The sequence below is a fragment of the Cebus imitator genome, unplaced genomic scaffold, assembly GCF_001604975.1.
Source record: "Cebus imitator isolate Cc_AM_T3 unplaced genomic scaffold, Cebus_imitator-1.0 Scaffold110, whole genome shotgun sequence".
Classification (NCBI taxonomy): domain Eukaryota; kingdom Metazoa; phylum Chordata; class Mammalia; order Primates; family Cebidae; genus Cebus; species Cebus imitator.
The window spans coordinates 3,179,843-3,198,529 of record NW_016107425.1 but is presented as its reverse complement, the minus strand read 5'-3'; the positions used below and the strand labels follow the sequence as shown (position 1 = coordinate 3,198,529).

Genomic DNA, 18,687 nt, shown 5'->3' with positions numbered 1-18,687 from the left:
ACTTTCCTAAGGCCCCATCTCTTCCCCCTAAACACTTAGGGACAAATTTATGAAATACCTGCCCAGGTCAAATAAGGCATGAATGCAAAGAGCTTACCACATCGTCTTCCGTCCATGCACCAATCTCAAAGGAAGGCAGCAGCTGCGTGGGAAATATGCATGAAATGAAAAAAAAAAAAGTAATATTATCATTGTCTTTTTGGTTCATCCTCTTGTCTCACTCTTAGCTCTCAGCTGCTGTTCTGGCTTGGTTCCTCCTGCAGGTTGGGTTGAATGGAAACAGTTTCCTGAGGCAGGTCTCAGTGCTGCAGTAATATACACCAGTGTCTCAGTAATAATTCATTGTACTTTGGGAATGGTTTCGTATTCCTGTGTTGGTACATGGCATCCCAAGAGTGGGTTTTACATCCCACAATAAGGCCTTGGCAGTCAAGGAATTTCTGACATTTTCTCAGAGACCAGAGCCTTCCTCAGAGTTCTCAGCCAACATGAAGACGGTTGGGTTATTAATGAAAATTCCAAAGCAACCACTTGGTATCCAGATGATGTATTATGCCTATGCTCACAGGGGAATTTCTAAGTGTTTAAAGATCTCATTTGCATAACATTTTAAAAACCAAGTGTTAGCACCCACAGATGAAAAAGGATATGGGAAAGTGGTATTGTCCTAAGAAATCCAGGCTGCAGAGTTGCTCTAACTAAAACGGATTAAAATACCTCGCTGTGAGGTTCACAAGTACGAATGAAGATGTCTCCAGAGGACTTCAGCCTGCACCATTTTCAGAGCCAAAGAGCTACTTACCCTCTTCAATATATGCCCCCATCTGAATAATAAATGCTTACATAATTTTTAGAAGTCTGCATGCCCTATAAGTCAAATTAGAGTTTGGTACAGCTATTAGCTTTAACTAGCCTAACTTGCCCCCAAAAATGGATTGCTCATGAGATAACATGGCAAAGCATCATTCATCTTCTGTTACAAATAATACTTTCTTGTGAGTTTAAAAAAAAATGATGTTGAATTTGGTTGCTTTTACTATTAGTATAAAAATAAGAGGGTAGGTGAGTTAACCTTTCTAACTTGTAGGTATTTTGTACTCACATGGTCAAAATTCTGCTAGGAAAGCCACAGCCCCTGCATTCAAGGAGGTTTTAATTTAATTGGGACTAATACAGGTAAAAAATTATACATGGGGGACTCCAAGGCCACCTGAATCTTGGTTTACTTAATGCCTAACATAGTGCCTGGCATACGATATCTGGTAAATTTTTGTTGAGTCATTTTGCAGAATGAATAAAATGGTGCGTTTACTGAAATGCTGAGTACTCTGGTATAGAGTTCAATGTCTACGGGTATACCATAGACAGATGTATTCACAGAGGGATTCATAGAATAACATGGGAGAATGGAAGGCAGCATGGCTTGAGCTGGGTCCTGCAGGGCAAGAAGAGAGGTGATTCCGGGTAAAGAGAAGCAACAAGGCAAAACCTAGCATGGTGGGAGAGGGAGGGACAGGAGGTAAGGATGGGCATGGGAAGCAATGAGTTCATGTTGGAGGAAAAAGGAGAAATGAGGCAGACAGGGCAGGGAGGGAAGCAGAAAAACCCACTGGATGGAATGGATATGAATGTGTTGGTTTTGATATTTATAGACAAGTTGCCAGGACATAAAGTACACACTGAAATCGATCCTGTTCTATGTATACTCTGCTAGCTGCATGTGCTTCCATTCCCTCCAGGGTTGCCCTTGCCTCCTGGGAAACACTTGACGTGAGTAGGAATCATTAAATACACTCACCTGCTTTAATAATGGGGAAAAGAGAAAGACTTGAGGAACAGAATCTAAAGCTGTGAAGTGGATCAAAGAAACTACGTGACAATTTTATCTCTTCACAGGGCAGCTGGACACAGCTGCAGAATCATGCCATTCCCTTCTTCCATCACGGAAGCAAATGTAAAATATGGAACTTTTTTGATTCCTTCAAGAAACAACAGACTGAGTTACAGAAATATTTTCCTGCATCAAGGCTCACTTTTATAGAAACTGGGATGGGAGGAGGGGATGTGTAGTGTTATTTTTATAAAATTCCCAAATGTTGTGCTAAACAAAATTGAGAAATAAGTATTTTTTGAATAGAATAGAAGTTGTAAATGAAATAACTAATCAAAACCAGCATCTCTGGTTTTAATGTCAAAAGGAGAGGGGGTTGGTTGCATGCTGAGGATGGTTCTCCAGTACGATGCCTCGGGAAAGGCACTGGGTTCAGCTGGATACTCACTCCAGCAGGATTCTTTGCACAATGCTTGCAAAGATCAGTGAGAGGAAGGCTGGAGCCAGACACTGCTTCATGACAATTTGAATTTGGCAAGACAGGGGATAAGAGTTAATGATCTCCAGCCAGAGTGGCTTACCATTTCCTTTATGTTTTTTGTACCTTGTTAACATATCAGTGTATCTGCAGTAGGATGAGTTCTAAGCCTTTCTTTCTTTTGGGAATAAAAAAAAAATCCACCCCATAACTGTCCCATCACTTTACAAATTTATTATTTACACTCCCACTGACTTTAGGAGAGAAAAGCTAACACTTGTGTGCATACGTGTGACCACGATTCCTTCAAAGGATGTTGGGAATCCAGTCTAACAGAGATCTTACATACACAGCAACACATAACAAAGGGATTTACTGTTAAAACGTTTATTGCAAAATGGAGTCTTAGAACAAAGGAAAGCAAAGAAAAGTTCACATCAAAATGAAATGTATGACACCAACTTGAATTTCTGAATACACTGTGGACTTTGTGCTGGAATATCAAATTCCAACTATAAAATCAGTAACTGAATAGTCTTACCACACAAGAGTAAAATTTAATCTTCCATACAAACAGTATACAAGATATTTGGCATAGGACTTGCTCAGAATAACATTGCAATAGAATAACTGAGAAAAAGTTTTTGCTAAAAAAAAAAATAAAGTGATGATGCCATCTATTCAAAGCTCACACTCAAAGAATATAAATATTTCCTATTAGTACAAAAATTGTAACAGTGCAAAAGCAATTGTGCAGTGTATCGTACCTGACATCAAAAGATATAGTATTCTGCACACAATATAAAATAATTAATGTAGGTGCTTGGAACTCTTGTTTTGAAGTAAATAATCACATGCCAGAAAGCTCCTCACAAGGCAACAGTGCAAACAAAGGTGCAGTCTGAGAAAACATGGCTAGTCTTCTAGATTTCCTGATAGTCACTTTTCATCATAGAAATGCTGCATCTAGAGCTGTCAGGCTATGTTACAATCGAGAGAAGAGAGCAGATTCTTCTGTTTGGAAATGCTTAACACCTAAACAGGAAAAGTCTTACTCAAAAGCAGCAAAAGGTGCCTGATTATAGAAAATGTATGCTCTATTATACATGTGGTATGAAACTCTGCTACTTTCAAAAGGCTGCAACAAATCTAGTAAAATAAAAATTTTCAAAGTATTAATATTTAACCCAGAGTAAGTTTTAAAACTGTCTTACCATTCTAATGAAAACTCTGAAAAATAGATATACACACAGTAATTCTGGGAGAAGTCATTCTGGATCATTTCTAAACCCTCCCTCACCCCCAATTCCTTGATTTTTAATGGGGATCAAGTTTGACTACCTTCGCTAGTGTTAACAAGTCTAACAAATTCACTGCATGTTAAAAATCACTGGCTAAAAACCCGCCCTCAGCATTTCCAGAGCACCAAAAACAGGGAGCCTACATGCTTTTAACTTCTTTCCATTGCTTACGTAAAATAGTAAAATGTAATTTTGCTTTCAAAAAATGACAGACTAAAGGGGGCTTTAAATTAACCTGTAGAATTGTAGCTACCTCAACAAGTTTTTTTTTTTTTTCTTATTTATTGTGGAATCAGTGTAATGGGTGAGTGGCCTGCCCTGGTGGATTGGGCTGTTTCATCAAGTTTCCACCAGCATTCCTAAGAAGAAAGAAACCATTTCCCCTTAGGGAAATGGTGATTTAAGATAAAGCCACAAACTCACAAAATTCAGATAGTATGTTGCTGTAATTCCAAAAATACGTTTTTTTGACTTGGGTAATTTTGTTCAGGGGAAAAATAATTCAACACAAAACTCTAAAGCTTCTCGATTTGATAAATTTGTCATTGGGGAAGGGACAATGCTGCTTGTATTTTGTTTTGGGTTTTTTTTGAGACGAAGTCTCACTCTGTCATCCAGGCCGGAGTGTAGTGGTGTAATCTCAGCTCACTGCAAGCTCCACCTCCTGAGTTCAAGCAATTCTCCTGCCTCAGCCTCCTGAGTAGCTGGGATAACAGGTATGCACCACCACGCCCAACTAATTTTTGTATTTTTAGTAGCAACAGGGTTTCGCCATGTTGGCCAGGCTGTTCTCCAACCCCTGACCTCAGGTGATCTGCCCACCGTGGACTCCCAAAGTGCTGGGATTACAGGTGTGAGCCACCGTGCCCAGCCTATTTTGGATGGAAGACTTTACTGAGCAAACTGTCCCTGGAATTCATAATGCTACTATTCCTGGCACTGGGCACCCAATGCCACCCTAGTTGCTATGACAACCAAAAATGTGCCCTAGCCCCAACACTTCCAAATACCATTAGCCGACAGCACGACCCCAGTTGAGAACCACTAGGAGGGTCTCATCAAATTCTACAAGATCAACTTTATGAATTAAGAAAAAAAGATGAAAGGTGAGACTTTATCAGTTGCATGTCTCTGATAATTATTACCACAATTGAGACGCAATTCTCATTTTGAATTTTTACATTTCTCACTGTTTCTTTTAACCCTTCTCTTCCTAAATGTACAATTTTGTAAATCAAGTAATTGGAACTAAATCCAACACTGATAACTGCCATTTCAAAAATTGATCTGAAAAGTGAATTAGAAGCTTTACCATTAATATCGTCATTAGAAATTCTGCATACAGCTGATATTCCTTTTTAAAATTAATAGAGTCTAAAGTCCTCCAAATGATCTTTGCAGTTAGAGTGAGAACACTATAAAATTCTGGTTATATGATTTAGATTTCAGGGATGTTTTAACATTTTCAAACCACAAGAAGGACACTGATTTGGAATGCAAAGTAAAAGAGCCAATGTCATGTGTTAATGATCAGTAGTTCTACGTGGAGAACAATTTTAAGCTCTTCACTGAGGCCCTTCCTGCTGTATTCTAAATCCTTGCAGGTTCTTCTTGATGGTAAAGCATTGAGCTATGAGCATCTGTGGAATACTGGTGAGGAAAATATTACCTAATTAATGATAAAGTTAGGTCCAGCATAGAGTCCTATTATTTTTCTCTTTGGCCCTATTTGACTGCTTTTATTAATGCATTAGAACTTTGTGTATAATCATATGGATTTATATATAAATTAAGAAAACAATGTCCATTTCATTCAGTTCATATGTTCTAAATGTACTGCTGACCATTCTTAAATGAGAAGCAAAGTTTACATTCTCATATAAAGTGCAAAAATCCCGAAGTTAGCCCAGAGATCCCCTTGCCTTTTTCAGCCTTGCTCAAATGTTACCTTATCAGTGGGGCCTTTCCTGACCACACTTTAAAAACCTCAACACTCACCCATGGGCCTTATCCTCCTTCCCTGCTTCATTTTTTGGCATGTACTTATCAAATGTGAACGTACGATGCATTTGCGTTGCTTATCATCAGTCTTTGCTCACTGGCACGTAAACTATGTGAGTGCAAAGATTTTCATCTAGCTGTCTTCCAGAACAGTGTCTGGCACAGAGAAAGAGCTCAATGAATGTGTTGAATGAATGACTATATCTTTCCCTTGTAAACCCCATGCTATTGGCTCTCCCGTCAGGTGGCTGACTATTGCATCGCAGGGCATGCTGGAAAGACAGGAGTCCCAAGCCTTCCCTTTTGTTCTACTCCAAGCTTTTCTGCTTGGGTGTACTGACTAGAGTCAGGTAGTACTTCTCTATGTCTGAGCACAGACAAGCTGTGTGCATGTATTTGTATATATGTGTGAATAGACAGAGAAACTAGTAGCATGGGTATGTGGGGAATCCATCTTTTAGGGAAAGGTTTACCTACTCTTTTTGTGTTTAGTCTCATTTCAGACCAGGTTAACCTGGACAGGACTCATAGTTTTCAAAGAGCAACAGAAGAAATTTGTTTAGCTTACATTCTAAGAATGTTCTCTTTATCTTTCCTGAAAGCTATCCACTTTTAATTTCATCTCATACTACAGAGAAAATATTATTTGAAACTGATAGTTTAGTTTTCCAGAAGGTTACTGAAATCACTTATTTTTCAGTGTCTTCACTGGCCCCATTCTTAGACGCTAACATTAACTAGCCACTTTCCATGGGCCTGGTGCTGTGCTAAGTGCTTTACATTTATCATTTCTTTTCATCTGTACAATGATCCTTTCAAGTAGATACTATTAGTATTCCCACATTGAAGATGAGCAAACAGACACACAGGGGTTAAATAATTTGCCCAAGGTTATAGAGTAACTGGGCCCGGGATTCTGAGTGACAGCTGGACTCTGATCTTTCTTCATCACTGTGCCACCTAGACTGCTGTACACCTCTCACTCAGAACACTATATTAGTTATTTCTCCCCAAATGAAACTGGCACAGCATACTGATCATTATGTGGTATTTTTCAGCTCTCAATGGGCATTAGAAGCCTATCAAATTCCAAATTCCAAGAGGTTTTAATGATCAAATGTAGTTAGAAATACTATTAGATCATAGCTGTGACGACGTCCTTTCTTAAACTTCATAAAAAGAACCACCAAAAATATTTTGGCTTAATAGTTTTATAATTAAACAAGCTTTGACAAATAGGTGATAACATTCTGAGAATATTCCTGGCTAGCCAGGTGTTCAGAGCAATGCCTGCATCTACTCCTAAAATGGCAACATCATTAAGCAGGGTTGAAACAACTCTGGAAGGCTAAACTTGATATGGAAAGGACCTATGCTTTTGCCTCAGTGAGGATAATTTATCTTAACTATTTCTTTTATAAGATTCAATTTCCTCTTTAAAATAGCTATACATATGTTTAGAATCCAGGATTATTATGCCTTCTAAAAAACAAACAAGCATGCATACCCCACTTACTGGAAGATCCAGGAGAGGCATCAAATTACCCCCCTGGAAGCATCCTCTTAAGACTCCATCTTTCTCTCCATGTAAAACACAAGCACAGCCCTAAATGACAGTGTGGTGTTGTTAAGAAGCTTCCATGGCCAGCCGTTGCATGAAAAGTTTGCAACATCTGCTGTTGGTTTCAAATTAGAGTATTTTTCCTTCAAATATACGACTGAGAACACTGCTCAGGCTTTACATTGAGCAGCTGTGCTCTTTAGTACTAAAAATTCTCCGCACTTAGGTATTTCTGAAGAACATTTTGTTATAACCTTTTTTCATCTCGGTATTTTTGTTGTTGGATTTTGTACTACCAATTCTTTCTTTCTTTTTTTTTTTTTTTTTTGAGACAGGGTCTTGTTCTCTTGCCCAGTGTGGAGTGCATGGTGCCATCATGGCTCACTGCAGCCCTGACTGACTGCTAGGTCTCAAGCGATCCTCCTGCCTTGGCCTCCCAAGTATCTGGGACTACAGGTGCATGCTACCATGCCAGCTAATTTTGTAATTATTAGTAGACACGAGGTCTTACTATGCTGCTCAGGCCAACCATTTCTGATACTACAGTGTATTGCTATAAGAAAAAAAAGTATGTCACAGAATTATTAAGTGTTAAAGAAGAATTAGGAGTTAAGAGTTCTTGTTCAAAATGTAAGTTTTTAGAAACGATTTGAATAAAGGAAATAAAGTCAAATACAAACTAAAAAGTCTTCATTTAAAAGAAAAAGCCAGAATGCCACTACTTTAAAAGTCCTATATTGTATATAGAATCACAAGTTTCTATAATCAGGCACCACATTTGCTGATTTATAAATATACTTTTTTGGCTTAATTTTCCCATTTTTCTGTAAGCAAAAAAAAAAAAAATAGAATTGATAAGAAATTATGGTCATGTAAATGTGATTGGCCTAAAAATGCGGTGCTTGGTTTTCTGCCTCCTTACTGGTTTTTGTACAGACTTGAGATAACAAGTTAGTTTTGTTTTTTTCCAAACATTTTCAATTTTATTACTTTGCTTTTTGCTTTCATTCACTATTATCAATGTCATTCTCCTCCTCCTCACCATCATCATCATCATCATCATCATCATCATCGTCACCTTCTGACAAGTCAAAATCACTGAACCCCAGAGCCATGTTGACTTTCTTCCCCCTTCTCTTAGATGTGGTTTTGGAAGAATTCTGCTTGGCTTGCATGTTTATCTGCATCCCAGAATGCATCACAGCTCCTGCTTTGTTCATTGAGAAGATATCCCCAAAGCCCATCAGCATCATGGCCTGCAGACTTGGGTTCATGCCATGGCCCTCCCCGTTACTTGTTGCTGTGATCTGACATGACATCTCTGCACTGTTTGACTCCTCTGTTTTAGATTCAAAGTAAGACTCCTCAGACATTCTTGCAGCAAGAGGCAAGAGAAGCTATCAAAAGGGAAGAAAGGACAGAAGTAAAAAGAGAAATTAGGACCAATTTAAATCAGGAAAATAGATACCACAAAATTAGTTGGCACTACACAGGAGGTAAATGATTAGTGAAATAAATGAATGTAGGGAATTATGTGAGAATTTATTTATTGGCAGATTTGGCTCCAGCGTATTTGCCATAATTTATGAATGACAGGATAAATCACAACCAAAAGTTTGCAAAGCACCACAGCAAGCCAAATTTCAAATGGAAACGAAGTTGCAAGTTTTAAGCCCTCATTTTGCTTAAAACAAAATAGTTTTTAGGATTTATCTTAATTTTTCCCAATTTCATTTTCACACAAACATTTAGTTAACCATTATATTTTTTAAAAAAGAAATTAAGCAGAGATTCAATCTCAAATGAAAAATCAAGAAACCTTGTACCAAAAAGAAAAGCTTAGAGGAAGCACAAAAACAGTTCAGCAGTCAATACAGTTCTAGAGAAATGTGGGTTGTCAACTACCTTCTTATCTGGATTAGTACTCTGAACATACACTAAAAATCAGTCCAGAATTCACTTGCTTCCACTTATCTATAGTAGCCAGAACTGATATAATACTATTTATTCAGGCTGGGCACAGTGGCTCACGCCTGTAATCCCAGCACTTTGGGAGGCCGAGGCAGGCGGATCACGAGGTCAAGAGATCGAGAATCATCCTGGCCAACATAGTGAAACCGTCTCTACTAAAATACAAAAATTAGCTCGGCGTGGTGGCGTGCGCCTGTAGTCTCAGCTACTCAGGAGGCTGAGGCAGGAGAATTGCTTGAAGCTGGGAGGCGGAGGTTGCAGTGAGCCGAGATCGCACCACTGCACTTCAGCCTGGCACTTGGCGAAAGAGCGCCAAGAGACTCTGTCTCAAAAAGAAAAAAAAAGTATTTATTCAAATGATTAAATAATTCACTGTGAACAAATTCTAGATTCTGTCTCTCACATTTAAGTTAGACTTGAGTGCACAAACATGAAAACAGGGAAGAAAGGAAAATAGTGTCAATTTAGATCATTCTAATATGCTTTAATATTCAAGTTTTCTTCTTTAACAGAACACTTTTTCTAAGATGTCACCACTCACAGTGGTCACAGACATTTATTTTCTACTTTATGTAATTATTTTGAACAGCCAGCTTATTCTCATAAATGTTTGGGCATATCCATTTCAGGGGTAAAACTGTTAGGATATGAAAAATGTTACTGCCTCTTTTGGGAAATATGCAAATCAAGGCTTAAGTTTTTGGCATTTTAAATATGGATACACTTATGATAAATAATGTACAAATAATATACTGGCATGAGCTCTACATCCTGGTGCCTAATATTCAGGATCAATTGCCTAATTTTTAAACTGAAGTTGGAGCTGAGTTTTTAAAAAGTAGCTCACTCTTTTGGGAAAAACCCTTCTGGAGTTGTTAGTTCAATAACTTTAATTTCATATAATTCAACTGAAAAGTATCTGCTATATGGAGGAAAACAATTGCATTCTGTCTTAAACATTAGAAACAAGATGTTATTTTCCTGGCAGTCAAATTCCCCAGCTTCTGAAATTTGTTTTCAATTGTTAGATATTCTCAGGGACTCTTTGTGGCTCGTTGTATTATTTTGAGGGTCCTTCCTCACATTAGGTTTGACTCTAAAGCTGTCTATGAATGTTTCTCAGATAAGCTTCTATTGTTAAAAGAAATAAAATTTTACATTAAGCTTCAACTATAATTAGAAAATAAACATTATCCATATTAATGCATAAAGGATTAATCTCCCCAAATATACTTAACTAATGTTTTAGTTTTAGGAAAGAAAATAGTGTCCTTGAAATGAATTCAATGATACTTCAATGATACAGTTTTTTATGAAGTTACATAAATGTTAAACTCATATAATTAAGATGAGGCCACATACAGGAAACCTAAACCTCCAGCCTCTTCCTTTTTAAAATGTTTATTTCCTCTTCCTCTAAGAAATCTATTAAAGCCAAACAGAAACTGATGTGAGGACAAAAGAAAATACCTACTTACAAAATATCTGAACGTAACTTTCTTTCCTTCAGAAATACCAGCTCTAAGCAGAAGAGACATTAAAAGCAAGTACTGTAAAGAAAGAACTTATCTCCCATAAGGAAAAAAGAAGAAAATCTCATTGAGATTGTGCTGCAGGCTGTCCATTGTTAGATGGTAGCCCTCAAAGCAGTTCCTTCACAGAAAGTTTTCTGGAGTTAAAAACTCAAGCAGGCAACCCACCGAGCACACAGTGCTTTATTATTTATTATGCAACTATGTTACTAAGAGCAAAAATGTGTGCTAGGCAGCCCATAATTTCTTAGCAAAACTGATGCCAATAAACTAAAGAGAGGTTCTGAAGCATATGTGAATGGGTAAAGTTTTTTCTTAAAATATTACATTTAGAAAGAGTCAAGCCATGCAATGCTCTACAGCTTTAGATTTCAATGCGTTTTACACAAAACAAACAAAACAAAACCTCGCAGACTTCAGAAACTGTACTCTAGGGACGAGGTCACATTTTTGCTTCTGTCCCTCGTGAGCTCTGGGAGAAGCAGTGCTCTTGTGCAGGTCCCTAGAGGGAGGCTTTCAGAGGCTGCCTGCTGGCACCAAGTCAGCCAGAACAGGAAACCTCTCATCGTCTTTCTCACCAGTCAAGTTAAATTCCCAGATAAAATGTGGGTACTTTTTAAAGGTTCCACGATAGTGTTATGGATAGCAATTCAATTCATTCTGGAATTCCCTGGAGAACCGAAGTCCTTCTTTTTCCAAGTTGGATCTGATAATAAACATTTAGCTTCATCGCATTTTCCTTTTTTGGATATCAGGTTGCTTCTCCACACAAGTTGGGAAGGAGACAAACTATTTTATTCTTTAGATGCTAGAAAAATATTTTGCAATTGGGCACTGGCTGCTTAATGAAGATTAAGACTTTTAAAGATGGGAAAGCTTTTTGCAGACCACGAAATGAACGGCATTTCAGTTTTTTTGGCATATCACCATAGCAACTATCAAACATGAATTTAAAATATGTTTCCTTTTAATCTACCATTACTTGGTTAATTTTAAGTGAACAAATATTGCCCATTAAAAACCCTGGGGAAAAAACAATTATACATTTATACTTAATTCCTGAAAATATGGCATTTAAAATAGGAAAGAATGCTGAAATTTGATTAGGCTTTAATAATATATCAGCATGTAAGCTCAAGGTTACTGTATAACCAGTGAAATCCTTAAAAAGAATTTTTATATTCCTTTAAATACAAGACGTTGGATAAAACAAGATACTGCCTAGGTGTAATAAATACTGAAAGCTTGTCCAGAGAGAATCTTTTTCCAATATTTTGCTGCCCGTGATCGTAACACTAAATTGAGTATGAAATATTAATGCTTCTCATTTGTATGTCATCATGGTTAGCTCCATTTTAGAAGGAAAACATGGTTAAGTTCTGACACATCAAAGACTCTGTTAGTCTGTGAGCTGCTGGAGTTAGTTATTAATGACTGAGCGACTAGGAGTTAATCAGCACTGAGGTGCATGTTCCGATATTGAGCAGATGGTGTGAAAATACATCGGATTTTATTTTTGTAATTCTAATATACAAACACACTGACAGAATAACAGTTCTTAAGGAAGGAGCCAGAAATAGGATAAGCTTTTCTCTTACATCTCTGGCATTTTGTTAGTTGAAATTGGGTATGAACGCCGCTTGAGTACACACACGGGCCTTTTAATACCCAGGCGCGAGGCAGGAAATGAGGAGGGGGCGGCGGGAGGCAGGTTAGGGGTGCCATGCTGCCATGCTCGGCCGCGCAGTCTACGAGCTGCACGTGGAAAGACAGCAAAGGGGGAGGATACTCACCGGGGTGTTGGACTGCTCGGTCAGCTTTTGCTCCCACATCTTTAAACGTCTTTCTCGTTCTTTAAGCTCCTGCTCCTTAAAGCTGAGATCACGCTCTAGTTTCTTTAGCCTCTCAAGAGTTGCCTCAATTTCGCACCTGCACAGGGATAGCTGGTTTCAGTCTCAGCTTAAGAGACGTCAAACGCTTAGTGGGTCCATCATAATGCTAACCAAAGTAAAAGACAAATGCTGGTGCTTTAAAATCAACCAGGAAACTGCCGGAGGAGAAGGAATCTTTCATGTCCTTAAATATCAAGAGGTAGTTTCTAGCTTGGAAAAATAAGCTCCAAATATTTCAACAAAGCATTCAGGAGCCACTGGGGTGCAGCATAAGCTATGGAGCTGGTGTCCTGGTGCCCTGGTGCAGCCAGTTAGTAAATACTTACATTTGTCTAGCTCTTTACAGTTTACAAGTGCTGTTATATATGATCTCATCTTATTCCCATAACAGTCCCAAGAAACAGGTATTCATCTCATAGTATAGGTGGGAAAATGATATTCAGGTTAGGTGATCAACAATGCACCACCAGTAAGTGGTTGGAATGACACTTTAGGCTATTCATTGGCTGAGTAACTCAAGCAATCAATTGAGTAACCTGACCCAGTTTCCTCAGTTGTAAGGGGTGATGCTTATACCACATTAGGGTTCCCCTGCCTGCCTGATCCTCAGCCTTACATAGGCAACATGCTTTTTTAAAAAAACCACACACCAGAACTCAACAAAACATGGATTTCTAGGACCCTTCCTTAGAGCTTATGAGTCAGTAGGCCTGGGTGGGGCCCTGGAAGTTTCTTTCCTTTTTTGTTTGAGACAGAGTCTCACTCTGTCACCAGGCTGGAGTGCAATGGTGCCATCTCGGCTCACTGCAACCTCTGCCTCCTGGGTTCAAGCGATTCTCCCGTCTCAGTCTCCCGAGTAGCTGGGACTACTGGTGTGTGCCACCATGGCCAGCTAATTTTTGTATTTTTAGTAGAGACGTGGTTTCACCATGTTGGCCAGGATGGTCTCGATCTCTTGACCTCGTGATCCGCCTGCCTTGGCCTCCCAAAGTGCTAGGATTACAGGCGTGAGCCACCACGCCTCGCCTCTGGAATTTTCATTTTTTAATAAAAGACCCGAGTAATTTTTACCATCAGGCAAGTGTAGGAAACCCTGGGCCAGATGAACTCTGAGGTCCTTTTAAATTCTAATTTTAAAGGAAGTTCTTTCTTTAGTGTCTATTGGCCAAGCAACCTCACCACTTGGAACCATATACCATGTTACAGAACTCTGTCCTTCACAGAAGGTGGAACTGGTACCATGGCTCAGCACAAACTTTTTTCTCCTTCAGGGCTGTTGCAATGTTTAAGTCTAAATTTATGTTTTGACAACTGGAAGCTCTTTTCCTTGATTTTCTGAAATGCCTGTAAGTAAGCAACAATACAGAAAGAATGAGGGAGAGGGAGAAGAAGTCAAGCCTAGAGGAGGCACTGTAGAGAAGGATGCGGAAGAAGCTGAACTCTTGCAGAACAGCTGCTGAGTGCCGCCAGCAGCCGCTTCCAGGTGCCGCTGAGGCAATCCTCCGTTACCACGGCGTAATCATGATTGAGACCTTGACTGTGGAAGGGAGAAGCCCCACATCTAAGTTCATGAATATACGTAATCCAAGTCTGCCTTTTTCTTTCTAGGGAGAATAAGAGCTTACTCTTATTGGACCATTCCAATGCTCTTACAGATAATAACCAAGTGATGAATGAAAACAAAAGATTCTGGGCCTTAACTGGCAACATCCAACTGAGGGAAAAGGTATGGAGGTGGGGGCTAGATTTGGCTTAACCCTTCACTTCCCTGCTTGTCCGAAATGCACCTCAGAGCAAGGGAGGCAGCAATCAGGTGTAAGAAGCCTCTGCGGTGCTGCCCACAAATATCAACACCCTGTCCCCTTTACGGTACCATTTGAAAAATCATAAAAGGCTAAAGTCGCAGTCCCTAAAGAATGCAGTGAATCAGCAATCTTTCAGAATTATGACTATCATAAAATCCAAATTTTATCCCTGATATTTCTGAGAAAAATATTATGCCTATGCACATAAAGTTTTTATTTTTCAATGGAGGACTGAGAGGAAAAAATCATGAAAAACGTTAGGGTAAACTTTTGTCACAAAAAAAGGAAAGAGCGAGCCATCTTCAGTCAGTGAGGCGGTCAGAGGGCGGCAAGGAGGTGGTGGAGCTGGGTGGGCTCGGTGTGTGATGGCAGAGGCCTGGACCAGCATCTATGCGGCGCTTCTGCCAACCCAGTGCCCACTCCCCTGCCAGCGAGACTAATCTCACCAATGTTCTTTTAGACCAGGGTAAATGGCCTCTACATTCAATTTCACTTGTCGTTTAAGCCAAAGATGCATCTTAAGTTCCCGCTCTGGGAGCCTCCTACAATTTTGAGTACTTCTGGAAAATAGATCAAGAGTTAAATAAAAGGAAAGCTGTGACACAGAGACAGACACCGAGTCAATCTCCTTCCTAGTCAGCTTTCCCACAGCCCCCCAACACCCCAGAGTCTGACATGTGTGAGGTGATATACCATTAGAGGCGTAACCCCAACCCGGGGATGACGTAAAAGCAGCTGCTCCCTTGATTTGTTTGGTGCATTGTTTTGCATCAAATGCATTTATTGACATATTTATATAACCTTCTTGTTCTAAAAATATAGTTTAAATGTCTTAGTTGATGAAAATTATGGTCTTCTCATAAGCCAAATCCAATCAAGGTCAATGTCAACTAGTATCAATTTTCCATATGCCAAAAACAGGCAATGAACTGTAATTATCTTCTTTCATCAGACAGAAACTTACTTTGAAATAAAAGGTCAATTTGTAAAAAGAGTGATATAGGATCTATATTACATGATAAATGTATAATCTGTTTATTAAATGTAGTGTTATATATTACATGATTTGTGCTAACATTGCACAAATTGCAAAGGTTACATTTTTTGATCTCTGCTTTTTTGTTTCTAAGAAGGCATGTCAGAGTGAGAGTACTTTGGTCACCACGGGAAACACAACCCACAAAGTGTTTTGTCAAGAGACACTGATCTGAATGCCGTCACAACACGGCATGGCTCATTCAGTGTAGGTTACCACAGATCTACAATCATATGGTTAATGAAAATCTAAAACAGGACCAGCAGGATGACACATTTTCTGCTTTTTTCTTTTTTTTTTTTTTTTGGAGGAGGTGGGAATGGATTTGGAAGTAGGAATATTCCTCAATGGGGTCAATGCCTTCACTTACAGGGGCCTCAGTTTCCCCACTCTTGGACATTAGAAAATGGAAGAAAATATGGAACACTTCACGAATTTGCGTGTCATCCTTGCACAGGGGCCATGCTAATCTTCTCTGTATTGTTCCAATTTTAGTATACGTGCTGCTGAGGCGAGCACTCCATTTTCCGTTCTTAATTCTCATTGCCATTATTGCTAGTAAGTCAATGGGAGGAGAAACTAGCTGAAGATTTGATGAATAAGGAAAGGTCTGACATTAGATTTTGTTACTATGATTTATTAGGTCAAAGGAAAGAACTCACTTTATGTGGTTTTCAATAATGTAGTTTTAAAAAGAGTCTTCAGAATAACCATCCAATTTTCTAAAAATACAAGTTGCATCTGGTCTATGTGTAGAGGAAGCTCTACCAGAAAATAATCATTTGCCAGAAACACCACAGCAGGATTGGAATCGGGCTTCACTGTGATCACTGTGACTCTAATTTGCTAAAACACTCTTTGGACACTAGTCAGGTGGTTTCAGACACTAGATAAAAGTTGGGCGGGGGGGAAGGGAGTAGCCTTAATGTGTTGTCTTTTGGAATGTTGAGATTATCTGATAGAAACACATAATTCTTTTTAGCGGTTGACACTGAGTTAGACAGTCCGTTTGCCTTAATAACCTAAAATGATCACGCCCTGTAATATTTCTCTTAGCTAAAAAGGAATCCAGTCAAGTGAATGTTGCATGCTAATGAGAAGACAGCCTGACAATGGCCACAAGTCAGTAACTGCACTGCACAGCATGGGTGCAAGGGCAGGCCTGTGTTACCAGACCACCTGGGTTCTGTTTCCAGGGCCATCCCAGCACTGTATGATTTTCAGCAAGTTACTCAATCTACCTTTGCATCTGTCGTATAATTTAGGGTTGCTATGGGGATTAAAAAGGAAAATCTAAATGAAGTATAAGCATCTGGTAAGAACCTAATAAGCGACAACTGTGTTTATTATTATTAAAATTACTATTATAGTCCTCTCTGTTTTTAACCAATTGCCTACTTCAGTGAAAACAGCTCTGCTGCTTCTCAAACTGTGGCTTACTGGTTCAGATCAAGATATATATTCTCTCTCCAGCTCTCAGAACAGGATCAACAGTTCCTGAAAGATGAGGCCCCCTAGGCAACTGTATGCCTTTTACTAAAATATGTCACTATTTTACCTCTTTTTTCCCCCATTCTCAATCATCAATTTTATTTCCTTCACTTTCCATTTTCAAGCATTTAAAAAATTGAATTTATCATTCAACTAGTCTGTGCTTAATGTGGAAGAACTAGGAAATAAAATAATACAAATAAAAAACACTCTATAATCCCATAACCCAGTGATAACACTGACTTTTTGATACTTTTCTCTATGTACATATACACAATAATATATATTTTATAAAAAATAGAATCATTCTAAACAAACTAGACTACAGGCTTAACTTTTAAATCATTGGTCAGACCTGTGTTTTTAGCAATGACCATGTTATTACGTGCATGGAGATACCGCCATTTTTAATTTGTTTTTCTGTTTATTGCACTTTATACCATTTCTGGTTTATCCTTCTCAATGATGCTTTGCTGAATAAGTGTCCACACATTTTTGCAAAGCCTTCCAATTTCTATTTTTTTGACTCACTCTGTCGCCCAGGCTGGAGTGTAGTGGTATGATCTTGGCTCAATGCAGCCTTGACCTCCCCAGCTCAAGTGATCCTCCGACCTCAGTCTCCGGAGTAGCTGGGAGTTAGGGTCACAATGCCCAGCTAATTTTAATTGTGAGTAGAGATGAGGTCTCTATGTTGCCCAGGCTAGTCTCGAACTTCTGGGCTCAAGCAATCTTTCACCTCGGACTCCTAAAGTGTTGGGATTCAGGTGTGAGCCACCACACCTGGATTTGTTGACTTACTTTAAAAAACTCCCTAGCTTGGTATTAAAATCCTACTAATCCCTTTGATAATACATCAAATAGCATTTTCTCTAGAATTCTTTTATTACATCCTTGTACTAGATCAGATTTCATGGTTATATGCTCTGAGACCTCTAGTATTTCTGTCATAATACTTGTCAAAATAGAGATGAGATAGTTTTTAATAGTTTAACATTAGACACTTGGGCTGGAGAGCTCCATGTGCCCTGAGATTCTTGTGCTCATTGCTACAGCCCAGTACCAGAATGGCAGTAGTCATTCTCACACCAGCAGAAGTTCAATGAATGAATGAATAATGAATGAATAAATATAAGAAGTACTTTTGTCATGGCAAACAAATTAACTTACATTAATATTCTTCAATATAAATTAGACAATATAAATCTCCCCAACTTATATTCTCTTGCATAATACCATAATGTCTTTTTATATTATTGCTACCATAGTAATTTTCTCCCTTGCTTCCCCAAATAGTTACTGAGCAAATGCTGTGTTCAAGGCACATTTAGATGCTGTGAGTGATGAACAAACATGATTGTCTGTCTCTCTGACATTTCAGCCGGTGAGACACACATTAAACACTAACTGCTGAAGTACTTCTTAATTCCAATAGCAGTAAAGCCTATGAAGGAGCTGCTCTCAGAGCACATAAAGTGGAACCTGGTCTGGCCTGGTGTCAGGAAGCGTTCCCCTGTAGACGTGTTATTCGACTGCTAGGTGAATGATGAACAGGAATTAAGGTGGGCTGTGATGGCAGGTGTGGTGTGCAGCTAAAATGGGATAAGTTTTAAAGAAAGGAAACTACTTGCAAAGACCCTTAATGGGGGAGAAATATGCATGTGTTGAGAGACTGAAAGCTAGAAATTAAGGGGAGAATGATCTTTAGCTGACGATGGTGGGGCCAGAGTACAGAGGGTCTCGTGAGTCTTCTTAAGTATTCTGGTTTTTTTTTTTTTTTTTTTTTTTTTT

The 18,687-nt window shown here is 38.9% G+C and overlaps 1 protein-coding gene and 1 non-coding gene across 5 annotated transcripts in view; both read right to left on the bottom strand.

The window, feature by feature from the left end:
* MAP3K20 (mitogen-activated protein kinase kinase kinase 20) overlaps positions 1–18,687 on the bottom strand; it is a 195,088-nt gene that overhangs the window by 37,398 nt on the left and 139,003 nt on the right. For 3 of the 4 annotated variants that reach the window (XM_017538234.1, XM_017538235.2, XM_017538233.2), the window contains exons 11-12: positions 12,469–12,604; positions 98–142 (exon numbers count right to left, since the gene is read on the bottom strand). In XM_017538234.1, the coding sequence (XP_017393723.1) occupies positions 98–142; positions 12,469–12,604 (181 nt within the window). Of the gene's footprint in view, positions 1–97; positions 143–2,680; positions 8,570–12,468; positions 12,605–18,687 lie in introns of those variants that run through there. The other variant, XM_017538236.2, reaches the window with a different exon arrangement.
* LOC119472647 lies at positions 15,821–15,927 on the bottom strand. Its single transcript, XR_005201802.1, has one exon. It is a non-coding gene; the product is annotated as a U6 spliceosomal RNA (small nuclear RNA).